Raw genomic sequence first — 19599 nt, forward strand, 5'->3', positions numbered from 1 at the left:
AGAGAGAGAGAGAGAGAGAGAGAGAGAGAGAGAGAGAGAGAGAGAGATGCATTGTATGAATACTCTATGGTGGTGATATGGATGAATTTAGCTGATATCTAAGACTTTTTGAAGAAACTTCCACCTGGATTGGCTCTTAGTCCTATATCACAAATCATCTACATTTAGATTCTCAACTACATCTATATATACACTGCCATGTTACAGCTTCTCCTCAGCTATTCCTGTCCTTGGTGAAGAGGTATGCATGATGATTTTTGTTTTCAACCCATGGAAGGAGAGGAATAGGGAATAATTGCGGGATATCCAGCACTCTCTTCTTCCCTTCGTTATATCATGGTTAATAACTGAAGCCTTCAGTACTATGGCCTTACCCTTCCACGTAGCTAGAATCACAGGCTCTCACATTGGAAGGAGACTAGTCATATTGTCTAGCACATAACTGTCAATCTTTTCTGCAGTATCTTCTACTGCTGGGTTTCCAGCTTTCGCTTGAAGATCTTGAAATGTCGAATTTATAACCTTCCAAGGCAGCCTATTTTTCTTTTGGGGAGCCCTAGTTGTTGAGTAGTTTTTTCCTCATACTGAACCAAATTCTCCCTTCGTTGCTTCTTGTTCTGTCCTCTGGAGTCAAGTAAAATGGAAATGTATTTTTCCATGTGGCTGTTTGACGATGGCTATCATGTTTCCCTAAGAATTCTTTTTTTCATGCCAAACATCCTCACTTGTCTCAGTTGGTACTCCTATACAAAGTTTTGAATCCTCTTGTCCTTTGGGTTCCTTTTTTAGGGATGACCTCCATTCTCTCTTAAAATTTAGCACCCCAAACTGAACAGAATAATGTAATTGTGGTCTGAGTACAGGGGAGACAATTTTCTTTCTAGTGTTCTCTAATTTTTTTAAAACATATGTTAGTTTTGCCTGCCTAATTAGATTGAAGCTTCTAAGGACTAAATCCATATTTTTATTTCTTTTGTATCCCTTCTACCAACACAACATCACGTTCGTCTCAAACAATAGTCTCACCTCTTTCAAAGGCCTTGGGGAAAGAGTTATTTTGGATAGCCAAATTTTTCTACATAACTACAATAATAAGAGTAACAATAATAGTGGTAATAATAATGACTAGCATATAAATATATATATATATATATATATATATGTAAATATATATATATATATATGTATCATCTACTTTGTGCCAGGCACTGGGTTAAGTGACTTACAAATATTATCTCATTTGATTCTCACAACAACCGTAGGAGGTAGGTGCTATTATGGTCCCCATTTTTATAGGTGAGGAAATGGAGACAGACAGTAGTAAAATGACTTGCCCAAGGCCATACAATTAGTAAATGCCTCAGGCCAAATTCGTACTGAAGCAGCTGGGTGACACAGTAATTAGACCTGGAGTCAGGAAGAACTCAGTTCAAATCTGGCCTCAGACACTTCCAAGTTGTGTGACTTCTGGGCAAGACTTTTAACTGCTGCCTGACTCAGTTTCCTCACCTATGAAAATGGGGACCATAATAGTGCCTGCCTCCCAGGGTTGTTATGATCATCAAATGGGATACTTTTAAAGTGCTTAACATAATGCCTGGCATATGGTAGACACTTAATCCTTATTCCCTTTTAAATTCTTGAACACTTCAGAAGAGTTTAAGTTCATCATTACTTCCATTCCCTTCACCAATACAGATCACCATTGCCCTGTGCCTTAGATAATCCATAAGTTAATATGACCAAAATATTTGATTAACTGATTGCCTTACTTCTAGTGATGAACTTCTTTGATCTTAGCTAGGATGCTCCTCAGATGGCATTCTGGCTACAGGCCTTTGCTAAAAGCAGGTCCATCCAGGTAAGACCTTTGGCTAAGTCACAACTCAGTAATATAGAAATCTATCAATAATTGTCTGAGATATCTAAGTGGCACAGTGGTTACAGCTCTGATCCTGGAGTCAGGAAGACCTGAGTTCAAATTTGGACTCAGATAGTTACTAACTGTTTGACCTTTGTACAAATCATTTAACCTGTGTCTGCCTCAGTTTCCACAACTGTAAAATAGTAATAATAAAAGCATCCATCTCCTTGGGCTGTTGTGAGGATGAAATGAGAGAATTTTTATAACCTGATATATGGTAGGTACTTGATAAAAGCTTATTTCCTTTCTTCCTAATGACTTTCATATAATAAAAATAGAATATTTGATAATAATCCTAGAAATACATTGAAAACAATTATTCTTATAAAAAAGATTTCAAGGGACCACAATTGTTATCTGTTCTAAGCCTGGTTGATCCTATATGAGTGGATATGAGTGCTCTTGGGCTTTTAAGTGTGTATGGGGGAAGCAAAGGAGGAGAAAGAAAACGTTGGGTGGGGGAGAGTAGAAGATAGGAAGCAGGATCCAAAACTAAAGCTGCAGACATCCTGTCAACCAGGTCACATGCTTGGTCACATTGTCTTCTTAGCTTTACCTCCTAAGAGATGAGGCAATGCCCATCATCTTTGAGTTCTCTGCCAGAAAGAAGTCATTTTGGAAGGAGGAGAGTCTGACCCACAAAGATAAATAGAAGCACATTCTTCTCAGGACCTCTGGTATTGAGTAAAGAGTGTGGTGTTGTTCAGTTGTTTCAGTTGTATCTAACTCTTCATGACCCCATTTTGGTTTGTTTGTTTAGGGGTTTTTTTGGTCAAAAAATACTAGAGTGATTTGACGTTTCCTCACCTGGTTCATTTTACAAAAAATGAGGCAAGCAGCACTATGTGATTTATCCAGGGTCAAGCAACTCATAAGTGTTTGAGGCCAAATCTGAATTCAGAAAGATGATTCATTCTGATGTTAGGCTTGGCACTCTATCCGTGGTGCCACTACTTTAAATATATGTTAAAAAGCAATCCCTTCAATACCATATGGGAATACTTATTGGCTAATGTTTGGAGAGTCAGGAGTAGGGTGTTCTACCACCTTTATCCCAATTCAGGATGTAAAAAAATATCAGATATTAACTAAGACGTTGTGAGGAATGGTGGAGCCAGGAGTACATCATAAGATAATTATTAAATAGGATATTATAAAGAAAATCAGGGAGCTCTGGATGTCCTGCAATAGACCCCTATTCCTCTTTCCTCCCATGGGCTGAAAATGCAAATGATTAAGACTTCCTCATCACCAAGAATTGGAGTAGCTGAGGATACCCTGTAACGAGGTCCTAGATGAAGTTATAGGTTTGGATGTACAGGGTTAACTGTTTATGGATTCAGGGAGTCTGAGAACTTTCTTCAAAAAGTTGTGGATATCAGTTTAATTTTGAGGAATTTGTTTCTTTTTCATAAGAGTGGAGGCTAGCTTAATGGTTTCTTGGTTGGAACAACATTCCTACTCTCCTAAATATTTATTTATAAACCAAAAGCCAAATCTTTCTTTTCTGAGTCTCTCTCTTCCACATAAAATAAATCTCTTTTATTATTCTCATCAGTAGTCTTTGATATGCCTGCATCTCTCCCAACATATAATCACATATGTACACACACACACACAGACAGAGAGAGAGAGAGACACAGAGAGAGAGACAGAGACAGAGAGAGACAGAGAGACAGAGACAGAGACAGAGAGAGAGAATGAGAAACAAAGATGCTGCACATATTTAAGAATTTTAGAATTGAGGTACAAATTCATTCCTTCACACTGCAGATCTATCTTCAATCTTTGGTTTTCTTTGTCCTATTCTCATAGTTTATTGCTCATTGCTACCATCACTGATTTTTCATTTCTCCCTCATTCTCTCCATTTTTTTCCTTTCCCATGTCTTCTACCTGATAACTTCTCTCACACTTTTCCATCTTTGAGCAAAAAGATTGTTTTTTTTATAGACATTAATACCTAATAATATAGAACCTGGAGATAAGTTCCTTTCCTTTTATGTGAGCAGAAGCTACTGAATCATTCAATTCACAAGCAGTGCTAAGATGCAAATAAGAAAGGGTCCTTGCCCTTAGGGAACTTCCATTCTACTCTGACAAATGTACCTATTTATAGATAAATAAATTCAGGATATATATGAATGAATACCAAGTGACAGAGAGAGGCCAGGACAAGGCACTAGCTACTGAGGGAATCCCTAAAAGTCTTTTGAAGGAGGTGGCACTTGAGTTTTGAAGGGATTCTAAGAGGTAGAATTGAGCAAGGAGAATATTCCAAGTCTTGGAGAGAGCCTGTTCAAAGGAACAGAAGCAATATATAGAATAATGGAAAACTATGTATGGGAAAAAGCAAATGAGGTAATCTGGTTGGAGCACAGAGTGAGAGGGAGTGACATGTAATCAGATTGGAAAGATAGGTTGGAACCAGGTCTCTAAGGGCTTTAAATGACAGCATATCTTATATTTTATTCTTGAAGCAATAGGGAGTGTCTCTTGAGCCCTAAGGGACTGACATGGTCAGATGTGAGCTTTATGGAAATCATTTTGGTATTGATGTGGAAAATGAACTGGATGGGGGAGAGACAATTAGGAGGCTAATGAAATAATACAAACCATGGATAATAGGGGCTTGAACTAGGGTGGTTGTGGCATAAATGGAGAGAAGAACCTGATTTTAAGCAGATAGAATTAACAAAATTTCCCAACTGACTGGATTATTTCATGTTGTGTATAATCATCTCTTTGGATATCATTAATTGTATTCATTTGCTGCTAGGTGCTGAGGATTCTGGAAGACTTGTTCAAGTTTTGTTGTAGTGGATAATCAGGAAATACTAGTTAGCTATTGATTGGTGGGATTAGAAGAGATAGTTATTTAAGAGAATTAAAGATCAAGGTTGAAAATATTGCCTTGATCACATAGCTTCTATGATTTTCATCTTTGTTTTAAAAAACAATGATAGTTTTGTCATTTTAGTTCTTTTATTTCCCTTATTTTTGAGTCTCTTCTGTTTTTAATTTCCAAAGTTTAAAAAAAATCATATTAATGGTAATTCTTTTCCTCTTCAAGGAGTAGAGTTGGGTATCATAAGCCTGTGATAGGTTACCATTGGTGTCTCTCTTGAGACATTCTGAAAGAAGCACAAGGTGTCTTTGCTCTACCAATGAGATTCCTGGGGAGGTATCGGGCTTTCCAACATTACAAGGACATTACAGGAGGGGTTCATGTTTCAGTTGAGGGATTGTCCTAGATAATTAATTACCTCTGGATTCCTTCCTTGCTCTAAGATCTGTGATTTCTTTTATTGTGATTATTAGTGGACTTTTCCTGTCTCACTCTTCAATGGAGATGGTCTTGGAGCATGAGATGAAGGTAAAACAATGGTATATAGTTTTCCAGGCTCATTTAGGGAATAAATGCTGTGTGGATATATCTTCATTCTAGTCTAGAAAAGAACAGAATTCTAGAAGGTATGTTATTGCAAAGAGTGGGGAAGGGGCAAATTGATCTGAATGTCTAATATATTCCTTCTTTTACAAATATATATATATGTAATTTAGTGGTCCATGTATATCTTTTTATATGTGTGTGTTTACGTAATAGTTACTACTGCATTATTCCACCACAGGGATCTCTGCCGTGTTTTTTCTTTCTTTCTAAGAAAGTGATTCTTACCAATGAAACTTAGATTGAGGAACCCTCTTATCCTGAAGTGCCTTTCCTATAAACAGATATTTCATAGTGGCCAGCTCTGTAGCTGCCACATTAAAATGTATTACCGCAATCTGGGACTTGCATATTACTTTCCTAAACATATCCTGAATAAATAGATCATTTATTACTGGGAAAACCCTGATTTGGCTATGAGAATTGACTGGAAGACCTATAAGAATTGTTTGACCATGTTAGCCTACTACACCTAGATTCCACTCCAGTTTCTTTAAGAAAATTATTAAGGAAGAAGGTGCATATAATGAAACCTCATGTATTATTAACCTAACCTTACTACAACTGCACGAGGAATAGGCTTGGTTCAACTAAAATTTATAGGCAATTTGTTAAAGCAGCAGTGCACATTAGAAGGTACATTAGAGCCACATTGGTTTTAATATGCCATTCAATAACTTGAACAGAGGTTAAAAATGCAGCTTAACCTCCATTAAGTATTTTTAAAATGCTTTAATTTAAAATTATTTGGGGTGTGTGTACATATATGAATGTACACATGCATATGCTCTAATAAATATAGTGCTCCAGTCTTTTTCCCCCTTGGTTCCCTTTCCCAGGTCTCTGTGACCTAGTGACTTTCTGCAGCAGGCACTTAATCAGAGGCCAGGCTGGAAGAGGCAGAGGAATGATGTCAAGGCATCCTGAGCCAGTGACCCACCCTTGTCCTTGAAAACTGAAGTCAAAGAGGGTTTATTGAGGACTGCAGCTTTTGGAATAAAGAAAGGCTATTTGAAAACATGTAGATCCTCCTACAAAATCTCTTTCTTGCTGAAACATTTCCTCACGTTTGCTTTTCTTTTGTGTTTCATTTTGCAAATGATGCCATCTTTGCTCTCTTAAACAAAGTATCTTATTTCACCAAGAACAAAAATCATATGTGTTTAGTATTGAGCTCATAAATCAAAGCTAGATCCAAGGTACTGTTAATAGAATTAGGATTTGATCACTAGTTTTCCACCAAGTAACAATACATCAAAATAGAAATGTATGGCTGATCTCCAGTTGTGTGAGGTCACTTTCTAAGCAAGTGAGTTTCTCATGTTGGGTACCAGTTTTCAGCGTAAGAGTCACACCAAAGCTACCAGGTAGGAAAGCTTGCATAGAAAGATAGAGAGGTCTTAGACATATCTGTGAGCTTTATATTTCTTGGATTTAAGAAGTACTCAAGTTGGTGGGAAAAAGGAGCTGTTGGAGTCAAGACAAGAGTAGCTTTTTTGTAGAGTAAATTCAAGTCTCTGCTGTGCCATAACAAAGGTTCCTAAAAGCCCAGGAAGCTGATGAAAGTTTATAATTCCTAAAGGGGTTTTTGCTTTCCTTTCTCACTTTGAATTTGCTAACAGTATTGATAATCATGTAGAGTTTTAACCATTATGTTAATTTTGGCTCTCAGAATGGTGACCTAGAAGTCAAGAGTCAGAAATTATTTGTCAGTTTTTGTTGTTATTGTCGTTATATTTTTATCATTGTTGTTGCTGAGTCTGATTCTCTGACCACTGAATTAGAGCCTGGGGTGTTATAAACTGGCATAAGAGAGCCCTATGTGGGTTTTAGAAGTAGGTGGTAAAATTTGGCTCCCAATACAACTGGAGAGTCTAATGGAATATTTTCTTTCCTACATAGCTTTGGAGGGTACATTATTACACCCTGCAGTTTTAGAATAGGAGAATTTAGGTTTGTGATTATTTTGTTTTTGTAGATAAATTAAAGCTGGTGTAACACAGTTTTACATTTCTAGTGGTCTATTAGCTGAGCATACTTAAAATAAATCTATTGTTTGGATGGAAATAAACCATTGGTATGGTTTAGAAAGACATATTCTGTATTTAAACCCTTTATTTTGTCCCTTCCCTCTTCCTACTTTTTGCATTTCCCTTTGCATACACACATATAGCATGTATGTGTACATCATATATATACACATACACATATATATGATGTGTGTTATGTATCTTTATCTCCCTTTCCCTACATGTAGAAGTCAAGGGTCAATAGGTAAGCCTCTTACCTTGTTAGAAATCATGGCCAGAAAGTGGTTTCAAGAAGGCACTACTTAATATAAAATAAATTTATACTTAATAAGGGAGAGATTTAAAAAAAAACTAGACTTAGGAAATTTAAATATTCTCTGTATGGATGAAAAAATATGGGGGAATTAAGAGGATAAGACAAGTGGTCTGGTTAGAAGTTTCATAATGTTGATGACATTAGTCCTTGTTTGACTATGTCATTTCTAATTCTTTGTTCAACTTCATACACATCACCTAGCAGGCACAATCCCTAAGGAGAACAGTCTTAGTTTAAAATTATGAACATAAATGTTATGTACAAAACTAGTTTGCAAACTGGGACCAATCATATCTTTAGCAAGGTTCCAGTAAAGTCCATATATATACCTAGTCTTTTTGCTTCTATGCTGGTGTCCATTCTCAAGTCTGGTTTGGGAGTCATTTCTTCTAAATGGCTTATAATTAGTACTTAGCCTCAGATCTGGCCTCCTTTTCTGTAAAAGGCCTAGAGGTTAAACTTGTTTCCCATCTCCCATCTAAGACCTTGGCACAGCTGAGTCGTTCATAGTCCTCTAGAGGGACATTGCTGGGGAATGGACTCTTCATTTTATGCACAGGACAGGTACTATGCTGTGCAAATAGCTGCTGTAGGAGAGAATACCAGCTGCCTCACTAATAACTTTGAGCTGTATGACTTCTGCAATAACTGAATCTGGGGCTTCCTCCTAATAAAAACACCATCTTTTTATGATATGGGTGGCTGCTAACTTTAGGTGACTAATTCTTGGTTGTCCACTTAAGATTTCTTCTCAAGGGACTGAGACTGAGCTTGAACCAAACCTGGTGGAATAATAATCATAAAGCTTTGATTCCTCCTTGTAGATGGGTATAGGCTCACAATGTAACATGGTGCCAGGTTAATAACATTGTAATGACCACACTTAAGAATGTAGTCCAAGATTGATCTCAAAATGTAGCTTTGCAAATGATATAAGGGTAGCGTGAGTGGCATGAAAAATGGAGCTGATGGCATGGTCTTGGTTAAGGATGGGGATAAAGTATAGAAATTAAGGTCAGCTATCATTAAACTGCACAAAAGCTTTGAATTTTTAACAGGAGGCGAGGGAAAAGGTTGTTTTCTGTAGTTAGAAGTCATAAAAGGAGAGGTAATGGTCTAGAATTAGGTTCACTCAGGTGAAAGTAAGAAGTAATAGTTGAGCAGTAAGGTAACTGACTCATCCTAATTAGAACTGTTTAAAAATAGGGCAACTAAAAGACTGGTGGGATTAACCTTAATAACCATGCTTCTGAGAGGGGAAGGGGGAATTAACCCTATGGCAAATTTCTATGTAGTCCCTTCTGTGGGTTCTACGTAGCTCACCCACCTGGTCTTGGATTCCCTGAAAGCTTTCATCCTCTACTATACCACTCCTTGCATTCTTTTCTCCCAGAGAGCCTTTATTTTCTACATGTAAAGAATTTACCTATTCTTCCTAACCAAACTATCTTTCCTCCTTGCTTTCCAAAATTGCGAATAATTCATTAATTCTCCAATGTTTCTCTGATTGCCCCAGCTTTCCTTAAATGCCATATTATCGCAATACCTTTTACTTAACACTTTTGCATACCTGTGCCATACATTTTTTGAACTCATTAGCTCAACTTGGGACATGCTGATGATGCCAAAGTTATGGGCTCGCTACCTCCATGAATGTATTAACTCGTATCTGTTAGAAACATCCAACCAATTAACCATCATATATTAGGCAACCATTATGTGCCAGGCTCTGTGTTGGTGATACAAGACAAAAGTGATGAATAGTCCCCTGCCTTCAAAAAATCATACATTCTGGTGGGGCAGACAACATACACACATAGCACAACTCTAGTTTCGAGAGCCTCTCTCACAGAGATCTGGATAGTTTTATTGTACTCTAATGACACAGTAAAACTCTCCAAGCATTTGGAGAGGGAGGAACTGAATATTGGGGAGTTGCAGTTTAACATTTATCCTGGAGACAGTTAACTGTTGTGGCTGAAGAAAGATTATATGAGGCACAAAGAGAAAGGACCGAGAAAACTTTTATGAGAAATGAAATAGGAAGGTGTTTTGAGGGAACTGAAACTTTTATTGTGGAGAAGATATCTTGAGAAGCAACTTAAGCTGCCTTCCTGAGAGAGCTGAACTATGATTTCAACATCTGTGGGGAAGAGTCATCAGTTGCCTATGGTTAGGTTGGTTGCAGAGATAGAGGTAATGTCAATTATGACTTTTACTATAACTAGTACAATGTTGAAATGTTAAAATGTCTTTGCATTATCTGTTTTTGTTGATAAACTATAAAGTCGGTAATGCTGATGTTTCTTGAAGTATTTCAGACTGACGTTTCGTATTAAAAAAGAAGTCAATTTTTCTGGAGAGAACAGTTTCTTCAGTTTATTTCTAGACTGTGTTGGGTACCCAGAACTAACTGATAAATTAATGAGAGATTGTGACTTTCTATTAATTTATGAGATATTAAAATTTGCCCCTTGATTGCCTTAGAACCCAAGAAGAGAGTTGATGAGGAAATGAATCAGTAGCAGTTAGAAAGAGTAAGGGTTTTGGTACTCTTATTAATTGAAGTGAGCTATTAAATTCCACCTGACTTTAAACTTGTTACCTCTTCCTTGCCAAGAAAACCCCAGATGGAGTCATAAAGGGTCAGACATGACTGAAACAATTGAACAACAAAATAATCCAAGTAAGTGGTGTTGAGTGCCTAAATTAGGTGGGAAGTTCTGTGAATTGAAAAGAGACATATACAAGGAATGTTATGGAGGTAGAAATAACAAGATTTGGCAAATGACTGGATATGAGATGAGAGAGTAAGAAATTGAGCATGCCATTGAACTTGGGTAACTGGAAAGCTGGTATTATCAACAGAAACAGGAAAGTTCTAAAGAGCGGCAGATTTTAGGGAAAATTAGCTATTGAGCATTTATTAAGTGCTTGCTGTGTGCGAGTAACTATACTAAATGTGGGGGGATAGGAAGAAAGGCAGAAGATACTCCCTGCTCCCATGGAGTTCACAATCTAATGGGTTAGACAACATGCTAACAACTACGTGCTTAAAATATATAGAGAGAGGATAAATTGGACAAGAATAGCCTCAGGGGATAGGCATTAGATTGAAGGGGGATTAGGAAAGCCTTCTCATATAAGGTGAGCTTTTAGTTGAGAGTTGGAGGTCAGGGAAAGCAGGAGATTGAGATGAGAAGGAAGAGAATTCTAGGCATGGGAGACAGCTAATAAAACTACTTTGGAGTTTGAAAATGGAGTGTCTTATATGAGGAATCGTTAGGAGGCCAGCAACATTGAATCCCAGAGTATATTTGGGGGTGGGGGAGGAATAAGGTATAAGAATATTTGAAAAGTAGGGAGAAAACAGATTATGAAGGAGTTTGAACACCAATGACCACAGATGATTTTATAGTTAATCCTGGAGATGATAGGGTGCTATTGAAATATATTGAAGAATGTAGTGATATGGTCAGAATTGTGCTTTAGAGAGATCAATTTGACAGCTGAGTGGAGCATGGGCTGGAATGAGATGCCTTTGAAATGTCCAGTTGACATTTGGTAATATGGGTCTAAAGCTCAGGGGAGAAACAAGGGCTGGATAGATAAATCTGAGAGTGATTAACATAGAGATAATATTTGATCTGCTCAGAGCCAATGAAGTCATCAAGTGGGAGAGTCTTGGGAACACCACACAGTTGGAGAGCATGGCTTGGATGCAGATCTAGCCAAAGAGACTGAAAAGTACAGATGAGCAAGGGGTGTGAATGAAGTCATGAAAACTCAAGAGTATAAATGCTTAGGATACAAAGAAGACAAAAAAATGGGCCTTGCTCTTAAGGAACTCACAATGTAATGGATGAAGCCATATGCAAACAGCTATGTACAAACAAGACATATACAGCATAACTTGGGGGTCATTTTAGAGGGGAGGTACTGAAATTAAGGAATATTTGGAAAGGGTTTTGAAGAAGGTGGTACCTTAGCTGAAACTTGCAGGAAGCCAAAGAAGCCAGGAGACAGAGATGAGGAGGGAAGAGTCTTCCAGGATAGTCAATGAGTTGGGAGAATTATGTGTTTGCAACAGCAAGGGAGTCAGTGTAACTGGATCATATAGTTTGCAGAAGAGAGTAAGGTTTAAGACAACTGGAAAAGTCATAAGACGATACATTACAAAGGAATTTAAAAGCCAAAATGGATTTTTACATTTGATCCTAGAGGCAAAAGGAAGCCACTGGAGTTTATTGAAGAATAGGGGGTGGTATGGTTAGACCTGCACTTTAGGAAGATCAGTTTGACAGCTGAGTAGAGAATAGAGTGGAGTAAGACTTAAAGCAAAAAAGACTAACCAGCAGACTATTGAAATAGGCTGAGTATGAGATGAAAAGTTGGAGGTGAGTATTTAGGGTCAGAGTCAGAGGTAGTTAGTGTCAGAGGAGGCAGAGAGGGGCTTGTATATGAGAGATGTTATAAAGGAAGAAATGACAGAATTTAGGAAACGATTAGATAGGTACGGGAGTTGAGAATGAGGAGTCTAGGGTGACACCTAGATTTTGAACCTGAGTAACTGGGAGGATGGTTGTATCCTCAGTAGTAATAGTTAAGTTATGAAGAGAGGAGTTTAAACTAGAAGATTTGAGCAGTGTCATGAAAAAGAGAGGGGGGGAAAGAGGGAGAGAGAGAGAGAGAGAGAGAGAGAGTTAACGAGGGAAAGTGAAAAGTGATCAACAGTGTCAAAGGCTGAAGAGAGGTCAAGAAATATGTGAAGTGAAAAAAGGCCATTAGATATGGCAATTAAGAGATCATTAGTAACTTTGGAGAGAGCAGTTTGCATTGGATGATGAGGTCAGAAGATAGACTGCAAAGAATTAAGAAGAGATTGAGAGGAAAGGAAGTGGAGGCAACGATTGTAGATAGCTTTTTAAAGTAAATTGGCTAAAAAGGGAGGAGAGAAATAGGATGGTAGCTGGCAGGGAGAAATTAAATGAGGGGTTTTTGAGGTTGGGGAAGACATGAGGATACTTGTAAACAGTAGGAAAGCAGTTAGTAGACTGGGAATGACTGAAGGTTAATGAGGGAATGGATAATAGAGGGAGTAATCTTCTTGAGAAGACAGAATTGGAATGGCATCCAATGAAGGCAGAGTGGTTTGCCTTGGCATGGAGAAGGGCCATCTCTTCACTCGAAGCAGGGGATTGTTGCAGAAAGCACTAGAGTAAGAAAAGATGAGAAATAGGGGAGAAGAGGGAGTCTTTTGTGTATGGCCTCAAAATTTCAGTGAAATATAAGACAAAGCTCTTAGCTGAGAAGGTGGGAGAGGCAGAGCTGTCAGAAGTTTAGAGGAATAAAAAAGTTTGGAAAAACTACTATAGTGCGTGGGATAGGGTATTATTTATTGTTCAGCTCTGTCCAACTCTTTGTGACCCTATATACCATAACATGTTAATGCTGACCATGGGGTTTTCTTGGCAAAGATACTGGAGTGGTTTGCTATTTCCTTCTGTAGTAGATTAAGGCAAACAAGTTAAGTGACTTATCTAGGGTCACACAGCTAGTGAGTGTCTGGATTTGAACTCAGGTCTTCCTGACTTTAGGCCCAGTGCTCTATCCACTGAGCTACCTAACTGGCTTCAGTGAATGAATTAGGGGCAAATAAAAGGACTGTCTTGCTGCAATGAAGACCCAGATGAAATGATATGACATAAACTTGTAATTGACCCAGTCAGTGGTATGTCATTTTCTCCAGGCTTTTTCAGGAGCTTGTGAGTTATTGTTATGTCTTGTTATGTCTTGTTATGAGTTATGAGTTATGTCTTGGCATACAAAAGGTCCTTAATACATGTTTGTTTTTGGTTAATTCCCTTTACACAAAGAACACTGTTTTATCACCATACTATTATCCTTAAACAAAGTCAGCCATCTTGCACTAAATGCATTCACTCAATAATGTCATCTTTTTAAGTGAATAGTTGTACATTTGAATGCAAAACAAATATAATCTAAGTAATTTGTGTCTGCAACCAGTCTTTAGTTGTTTCTTGGTTTGTTGGGTCATTTTTCAGTCATGTCTGACTCTTCATGACCCCATTTGGGATTTTCTTGGCAAAAATGCTGGAGTTATGTGTCATTTCCTTCTCCAGCTCATTTTACAGGTGAGAAAAATAGCCCTTACTATCAAGGAGCTTACATTCTAAAAGGGGAGACAACACATATACTTCTGAGGCATGCTAACTATGGAACTACAGATCGATGTATTTATCTCTTGGTATCTCTAAGACTATTGATTGCAAATTAGCTGTCAATCTTCAACAGTGGGAAGGTGTTTCTAAATTGTAAGTAGTTCACACTGAAGAAATGAGAGATTCTTACATCCCTCTTACTCCCTTAATAGCATGGGAATTATTAAGGGAGCATAAGATATGATCACTATCTTTTCAAAGCTTACTGTTTGGATAGGGATATGACATATTCATATGGAAAAAATACTACAATACAAGACTGTGTATAGTCAGTGCCAAATGAGTGGGATAGACCCCTTGACTTTACCGCTTTCCTCTTACTGACCACAATTTTCATTTTCAGGCTTGCTAACATTTCCAAGAGAGAGTACACAGGGGTTAGGAGAGAATGGAAAATACAGACCAATCAATTTTGCTAATTGTTAGCAGCTATGACAAAATGGTTGGTGTGGGAGAAGGTTGCAACTATGGGCTTAAATGAGGTTTTAGGGTTATCTGTGAATTCCAATTACTCCTTGCTCTTTCCCATTACATAAATAATTGACAGTTGACTATATATTTATGCCATGTTTGTATTTTTCTGTCCTTTCACCCCACTTAAATGTAAGATTTTTAAGCACAGTGACCATAGTTAACCTAAAATCATTTAATCTCTTCATGTGTAGGAATGGTGCTAGTGCTTAGTATATGTGTATTGATTACCAGTGTAATGATGGAAGTTAAAATTGCTATCTCTCCTTCACATGATTTTCAGGAAATTGAGGGGTAAGTGTGAAGTTCATAGAATTTACAGTAGTATTGGAAAGGGCTTTAGAGATTGTTTGGTCTGACCCTCTTATTTTACTGATGAGGAAACTGAGACCTAGAGGGGTAAAATGATTTGACTAAGGTCACACAGGTAATAAGTGAAAGAACTAAGCTTTTAAATCAGCTTCTAATTCTATATATAGTACTCTTTCCAACATGCCATTCTATGCCCCTATGGGACCAGTGATTTCCCATTTTATATTGCTTGATCACACCATCTAATGGCCAGCAAAAACAAAGCCAAAAGTTCCCAAACAAACCCCAAACATGAAATTCTGATGATGGTTCTAAACACCTAACAAGATACAATGTATGAGTGATTTAGTTTGTCCTTCTGGCTTCTAAAGGTCATGATCCCCACTTGGGATGCCACAGACATCATAAATATCTTGTAGTTTTTTCTAGCTCACAAGCTGTCATTGATCTAGTATTTCTTATGTGATAATTTATACAGCTATTTAAAAAGACATATGCCATGCTTTATACCTAAGTATAATGTGACATAGAACTATATGATGGTGTTATTTCTTTATTTAAGGGAAAAAAGAGAGCATAACTATTTTGAGAGCTAGCCTTGGATTCAAGACAACCCATGTTTAAGTCCTCCCTTTGACACAGGTTCTGAGAGTGCAAAGGGACTTTGGCAACCAAGTATTTGTGAACAATTGATCCCCACTATGACATATCTAACCAGCTTAGCTATTGCTTGAAGACATCTAAGGAGGAGGAACCATCACAGATATTAGCTATGTGACCATGAATAAGCCGCTTAATCTCTCAGTATCCAAGGCAACTCTCTTTAAGATTATAAATTGCTTGAAATCTATGTTGTTATAATCTAAATTGTGGATGAATTATCAGTCGTCATCAGTGGAGAGAGTTTTCATACTGGGAGTTCTCTACACTGATGAAATAACAATTCTGGACCAATAAAATGGGGGGAGGGAGGATGATGGCACAGAAAAGAAAACAATTTATAATAGTTTGATTTCTTTATTCCTAGGTTTTTATGTTTCTCCAGGCAATAAAACTGGCTGCTTGCCATGCTCATGCCATACAGCTGGTGCAGTTCCTCAGGTCTGTAATAGCCTAACTGGTCAGTGCATTTGCCAAGATGCTTCTATTATTGGACAGAGGTGTGACCATTGCAAGGACCATTATTTTGGGTTTGATCCTCTGGCTGGGAGGTAAACATCTATTAGTTTTAATAATTAAATGTTTCTGATTTAATTATCTTGGCAATTACCCCTGCTTGCTAACTTTGAAATCTTTGTTGGCAGCCTCAAAATATTTCCTCTAAAAGGTAAACCTTTCAATCTACTCACACACTTATATTTCTGTCTCTTTGACCTCTGCTTCTGATGTTAAATATGTCACAGGGCTCTCTGCATGTTTCCTAAGGCAGTTGCTTTAAAAAATGATTGGTGTTAAATAAGGCTATTTTTTGAAGCTTGGGCTTTCAACTGTGATGTTTTGGTGCCCCTCCCCTCCTTTTACAGAGATTCCCAAATGTCATCCACTTGAAACTCCAACACTCAGAACTATTGGGTGCTGAAAGACCGTCACTCCCTATTATCACTATGGATCCCCTGAACGTATTTCCCATCATCTCATGCTGGCTGCTTTTGTGTTTTTCCTGTTTCTCCTTAAGGTTTGAATTCTATCACAGGAGCATGCCTGTTTTTCTACAGTATCATTTTTTTTACCAATGAGCTAATGTTTTCAGGCCATAAGGTACAGCCTAGAAATAAACTAAGCATTTTCTGAAACTTCATTAACTCTTTTGAATCAAATACATTTGGTTTCCTCTACCTTTAAATAGATATTTATACTGTATTAATTTGCACTCGTTTGTGTGCTGTTAAAAAAATATGTCCTTACAGCATTTCTATGTGTATTTATCTGGTTTCCCCCATAAGATTATTAGCTCTTCCAATGTAGGAACTGTGACTTCTATTTCTTTGTTATTGCCATCCTCATGCAGCTACGAAGGTGCTCTGCACCCAGAAGGCTCTTAGTATATGCACATACATATATTGCTGGCTGACTGACTAACCCCTAAATTAGTACATAGTCCACTGCTGATTATTCAAGGGTTTGTAGATTATCCAAGCTCTTTTCATCTTCTCATTTCCCTCCTGCTGCCTGCCTTTTGGCCATGCCAATACTCATTAACACCTCCATTAGAGTGTGGACAGGGTAAATACAAGCTGAAAATCTAGCTGGTAAATGAGGGAAAATGTACACCCTCCCTATGGGTAGGAGAAGATGGTGTGGACACTTGCATTGTTTCTCCAAGACTCAAACCCATATTTTTATTCTTTTATTTTTGGCAAGGTAGGGATCAATAATGTAGTAGGTGGAGCAGTGAATTTGGAATCAGGAAGACCTGGATTTGAATCACACCTCAGACATAACTTTGCTGTGTGACCCTAGCAACTCACTTAACCTTTCTGAGTCTTGGTTTCCTTATCTGTTACATGAAGATGTTGAACTTGATGACCTCTCAGGTCCTTTCTGGTTGTTAGTTTATGATCTTAAGGGTGTATGATAGGGGGGGTGGAAGTAGAGGAAGAAATGGAAAAGAATTGAGGAGCAGGTGGGAATGGTGAGATTACCTTTGCACTCCCCACCATCCATTTTCAAAACTCCTCCATAATTTACGTTTTCAGTATGCAAGAAAAATCCCTCTATTATGGCTATTAGAATTGGGAAGGTAGATACACTAGAGATTTCCTTTCTCTTCTAAGACTTAATGCCATGTTGTATCCCCTTGAGCTATGAAGGAAAATGAAGTTGTGGTGCCCTTGTGTCACCTAAGGATATGAGTATGATTGTGCTTTTGTAAAACTCGACATGTGGAATGTGTGCATCTGGAATGACCCCCCTACTCAAGGGTAACTGATGATTTCTGGTGTGTCTTTTCTCTTTAGCACTGATCATCATTACAAAGGAAATTCCTTAGCATGAAAGGTCAATAGGGAATCTGGAAGTATGACCATGAGAAAAGACTCAATTTATTCTTTCTCTTATAGTTGGAAAATGATAAAAATTCGTTTTATCTTTACAGCGTCTTTTTTTTTTTCATTTCTTGAAAGATGTAGAAATCTCCCTGATGACTTCTGGTTGTTATTGTACATATGCCATTTACTGTTTCAAAATACTCTTAAGCTTTAGTGCAGAAATAGCTATAAATATGGGGAACTATCAAATACGTGGTTATCTCTTTTGGACTGAGGGAGGAATATCCACATATCTCAGGAAATTTATATAGTTACATAGCAAGAGAAAATTTAGGCCTGGGACATGACTTAAACTCTTGTATTGAGTCATTGTATTCTTTTGTTTGGGGGAAAAATCGCATACCCATCTGGCCTTCCTATTGAAGTATGCTGAACATCCCCTAAAGACCCTCTATTAGTTCTCACAGGTGTCATTTCTTCTTGCTCTCCCTCATGTTCCCTTCACTTTATTCAGTTATATCTTATGTTTTTCCTTTTGTTCCTTTCTTCTATATTCCTCTCATGCTCCCTAGAGCCAAAACAAGTTCCTCCTATCCAGTCTGACAAACCACCTGTGTTTTTTCTTCTTCAGTAGTTCATTCTTCAAAAGACACCTAACAGAACAATAGGGGACGGGAGAGATGCCCGCAAACTGATCGAAGAGCAAAATTCCCTCCATTTATTTCTGACACATGAAATAAACACGATTAAACCCAGCATAGAAAACAGTGAAGCAAAACGATTGATCAATTGAAAATCAGTTTAATATAAAAGTAAATAGAATTTGACCCTCAAATAATGGAACACAAAAAGAACGATGTTCAGTTCCTTTCCCAAAATTCTTGACTCATAGTTAAGATTCATATTTAACACACTGAATTTGCTAACACTATCTTCACTTACCCTGTGACAATAATTTGTCTTGGATTCTCAGCCTAGCACATAGTAAGTGCTTCCTAAAGGCTTACTGACTGACTAATCACACCTTCCCTGTTCTGCATAATCCAGCAGATTTTCCCCGTATACAACTTGTCCATATCTTACTCGAAATCCCAGACAGGTATGCCATCTCTGTTAGACATTGTTTTACCACCTGTCAGTCAATAAATGTTTATTAAGCACCTGCTTTATGCTAGGCACTGTGCTAAGTGCTAGGGATAAAAAAAGAGGTAAAAGACAGTTCCTGTCCTCTAAAAGGTCTTAATTTCATTGGGTAATCAACAGCAAATATGCAAATAAGCTATATACAGGGAAAATAGGAAATATATAACAAAGGAAAAGCACTAGAATTAAGAGCAGTTGGGAAAGGCTTACTGTACAAGATGGGGTTTTATCTGGGTCTTGAAGGAAGCCAGGGAGGTAAACAGGCAAGTGTGTTTCAGGCATGAAGGACAGCCAGAGAATGTGTCTGCATGTTATTTTGTCTTACTCCCTATGTCCTCCAGGATTAAATATAAAATTCTCTACTTGTCTTTGAAAGCCTTTCATAACCTGCCTCTTTGATCTTCTTACCCCTTCCTCACCTCCATGTACTTTACTATCCAGTGGCACTGGGCTTTTCATTGTTCCTTCAACATAATCTCCTGCCTCCACTCATCCTGCCTTGTTGTTCTCCATAGAATTACCTACCTGCCTATCTCTGCCTCCTGGAATTCCTCATTTCCTTTAAGTCTCAACTGTAATCTCACATTCTGCAAGAAGCCTTTTCTCACACCTCTTTCCTTACTCTTGGTCTCTTCCTTCTGAGATCAGTCCCATTTTATGCTGCACATATCAAATTTGTGTGTGGTTGTTTGCATGTGGTCTTGACTGTGAGCTCCTTGAAAGC

At 37.8% G+C, this 19599-nt stretch overlaps 1 protein-coding gene across 1 annotated transcript in view; it reads left to right on the forward strand.

The window, feature by feature from the left end:
• Positions 1-19599, forward strand: part of USH2A (usherin) — a 1033591-nt gene that overhangs the window by 175166 nt on the left and 838826 nt on the right. The window contains exon 14 of the mRNA XM_069066041.1: positions 15773-15956. Coding sequence (XP_068922142.1) covers positions 15773-15956 — 184 coding nt within the window. The remainder of the gene's footprint in view (positions 1-15772; positions 15957-19599) is intronic.

Source organism: Petaurus breviceps, unplaced genomic scaffold (genome assembly GCF_028583685.1).
Source record: "Petaurus breviceps papuanus isolate PSGF00001 unplaced genomic scaffold, PetGlider_PUasm1.0 90702, whole genome shotgun sequence".
NCBI classification, from domain to species: Eukaryota; Metazoa; Chordata; class Mammalia; order Diprotodontia; family Petauridae; genus Petaurus; species Petaurus breviceps.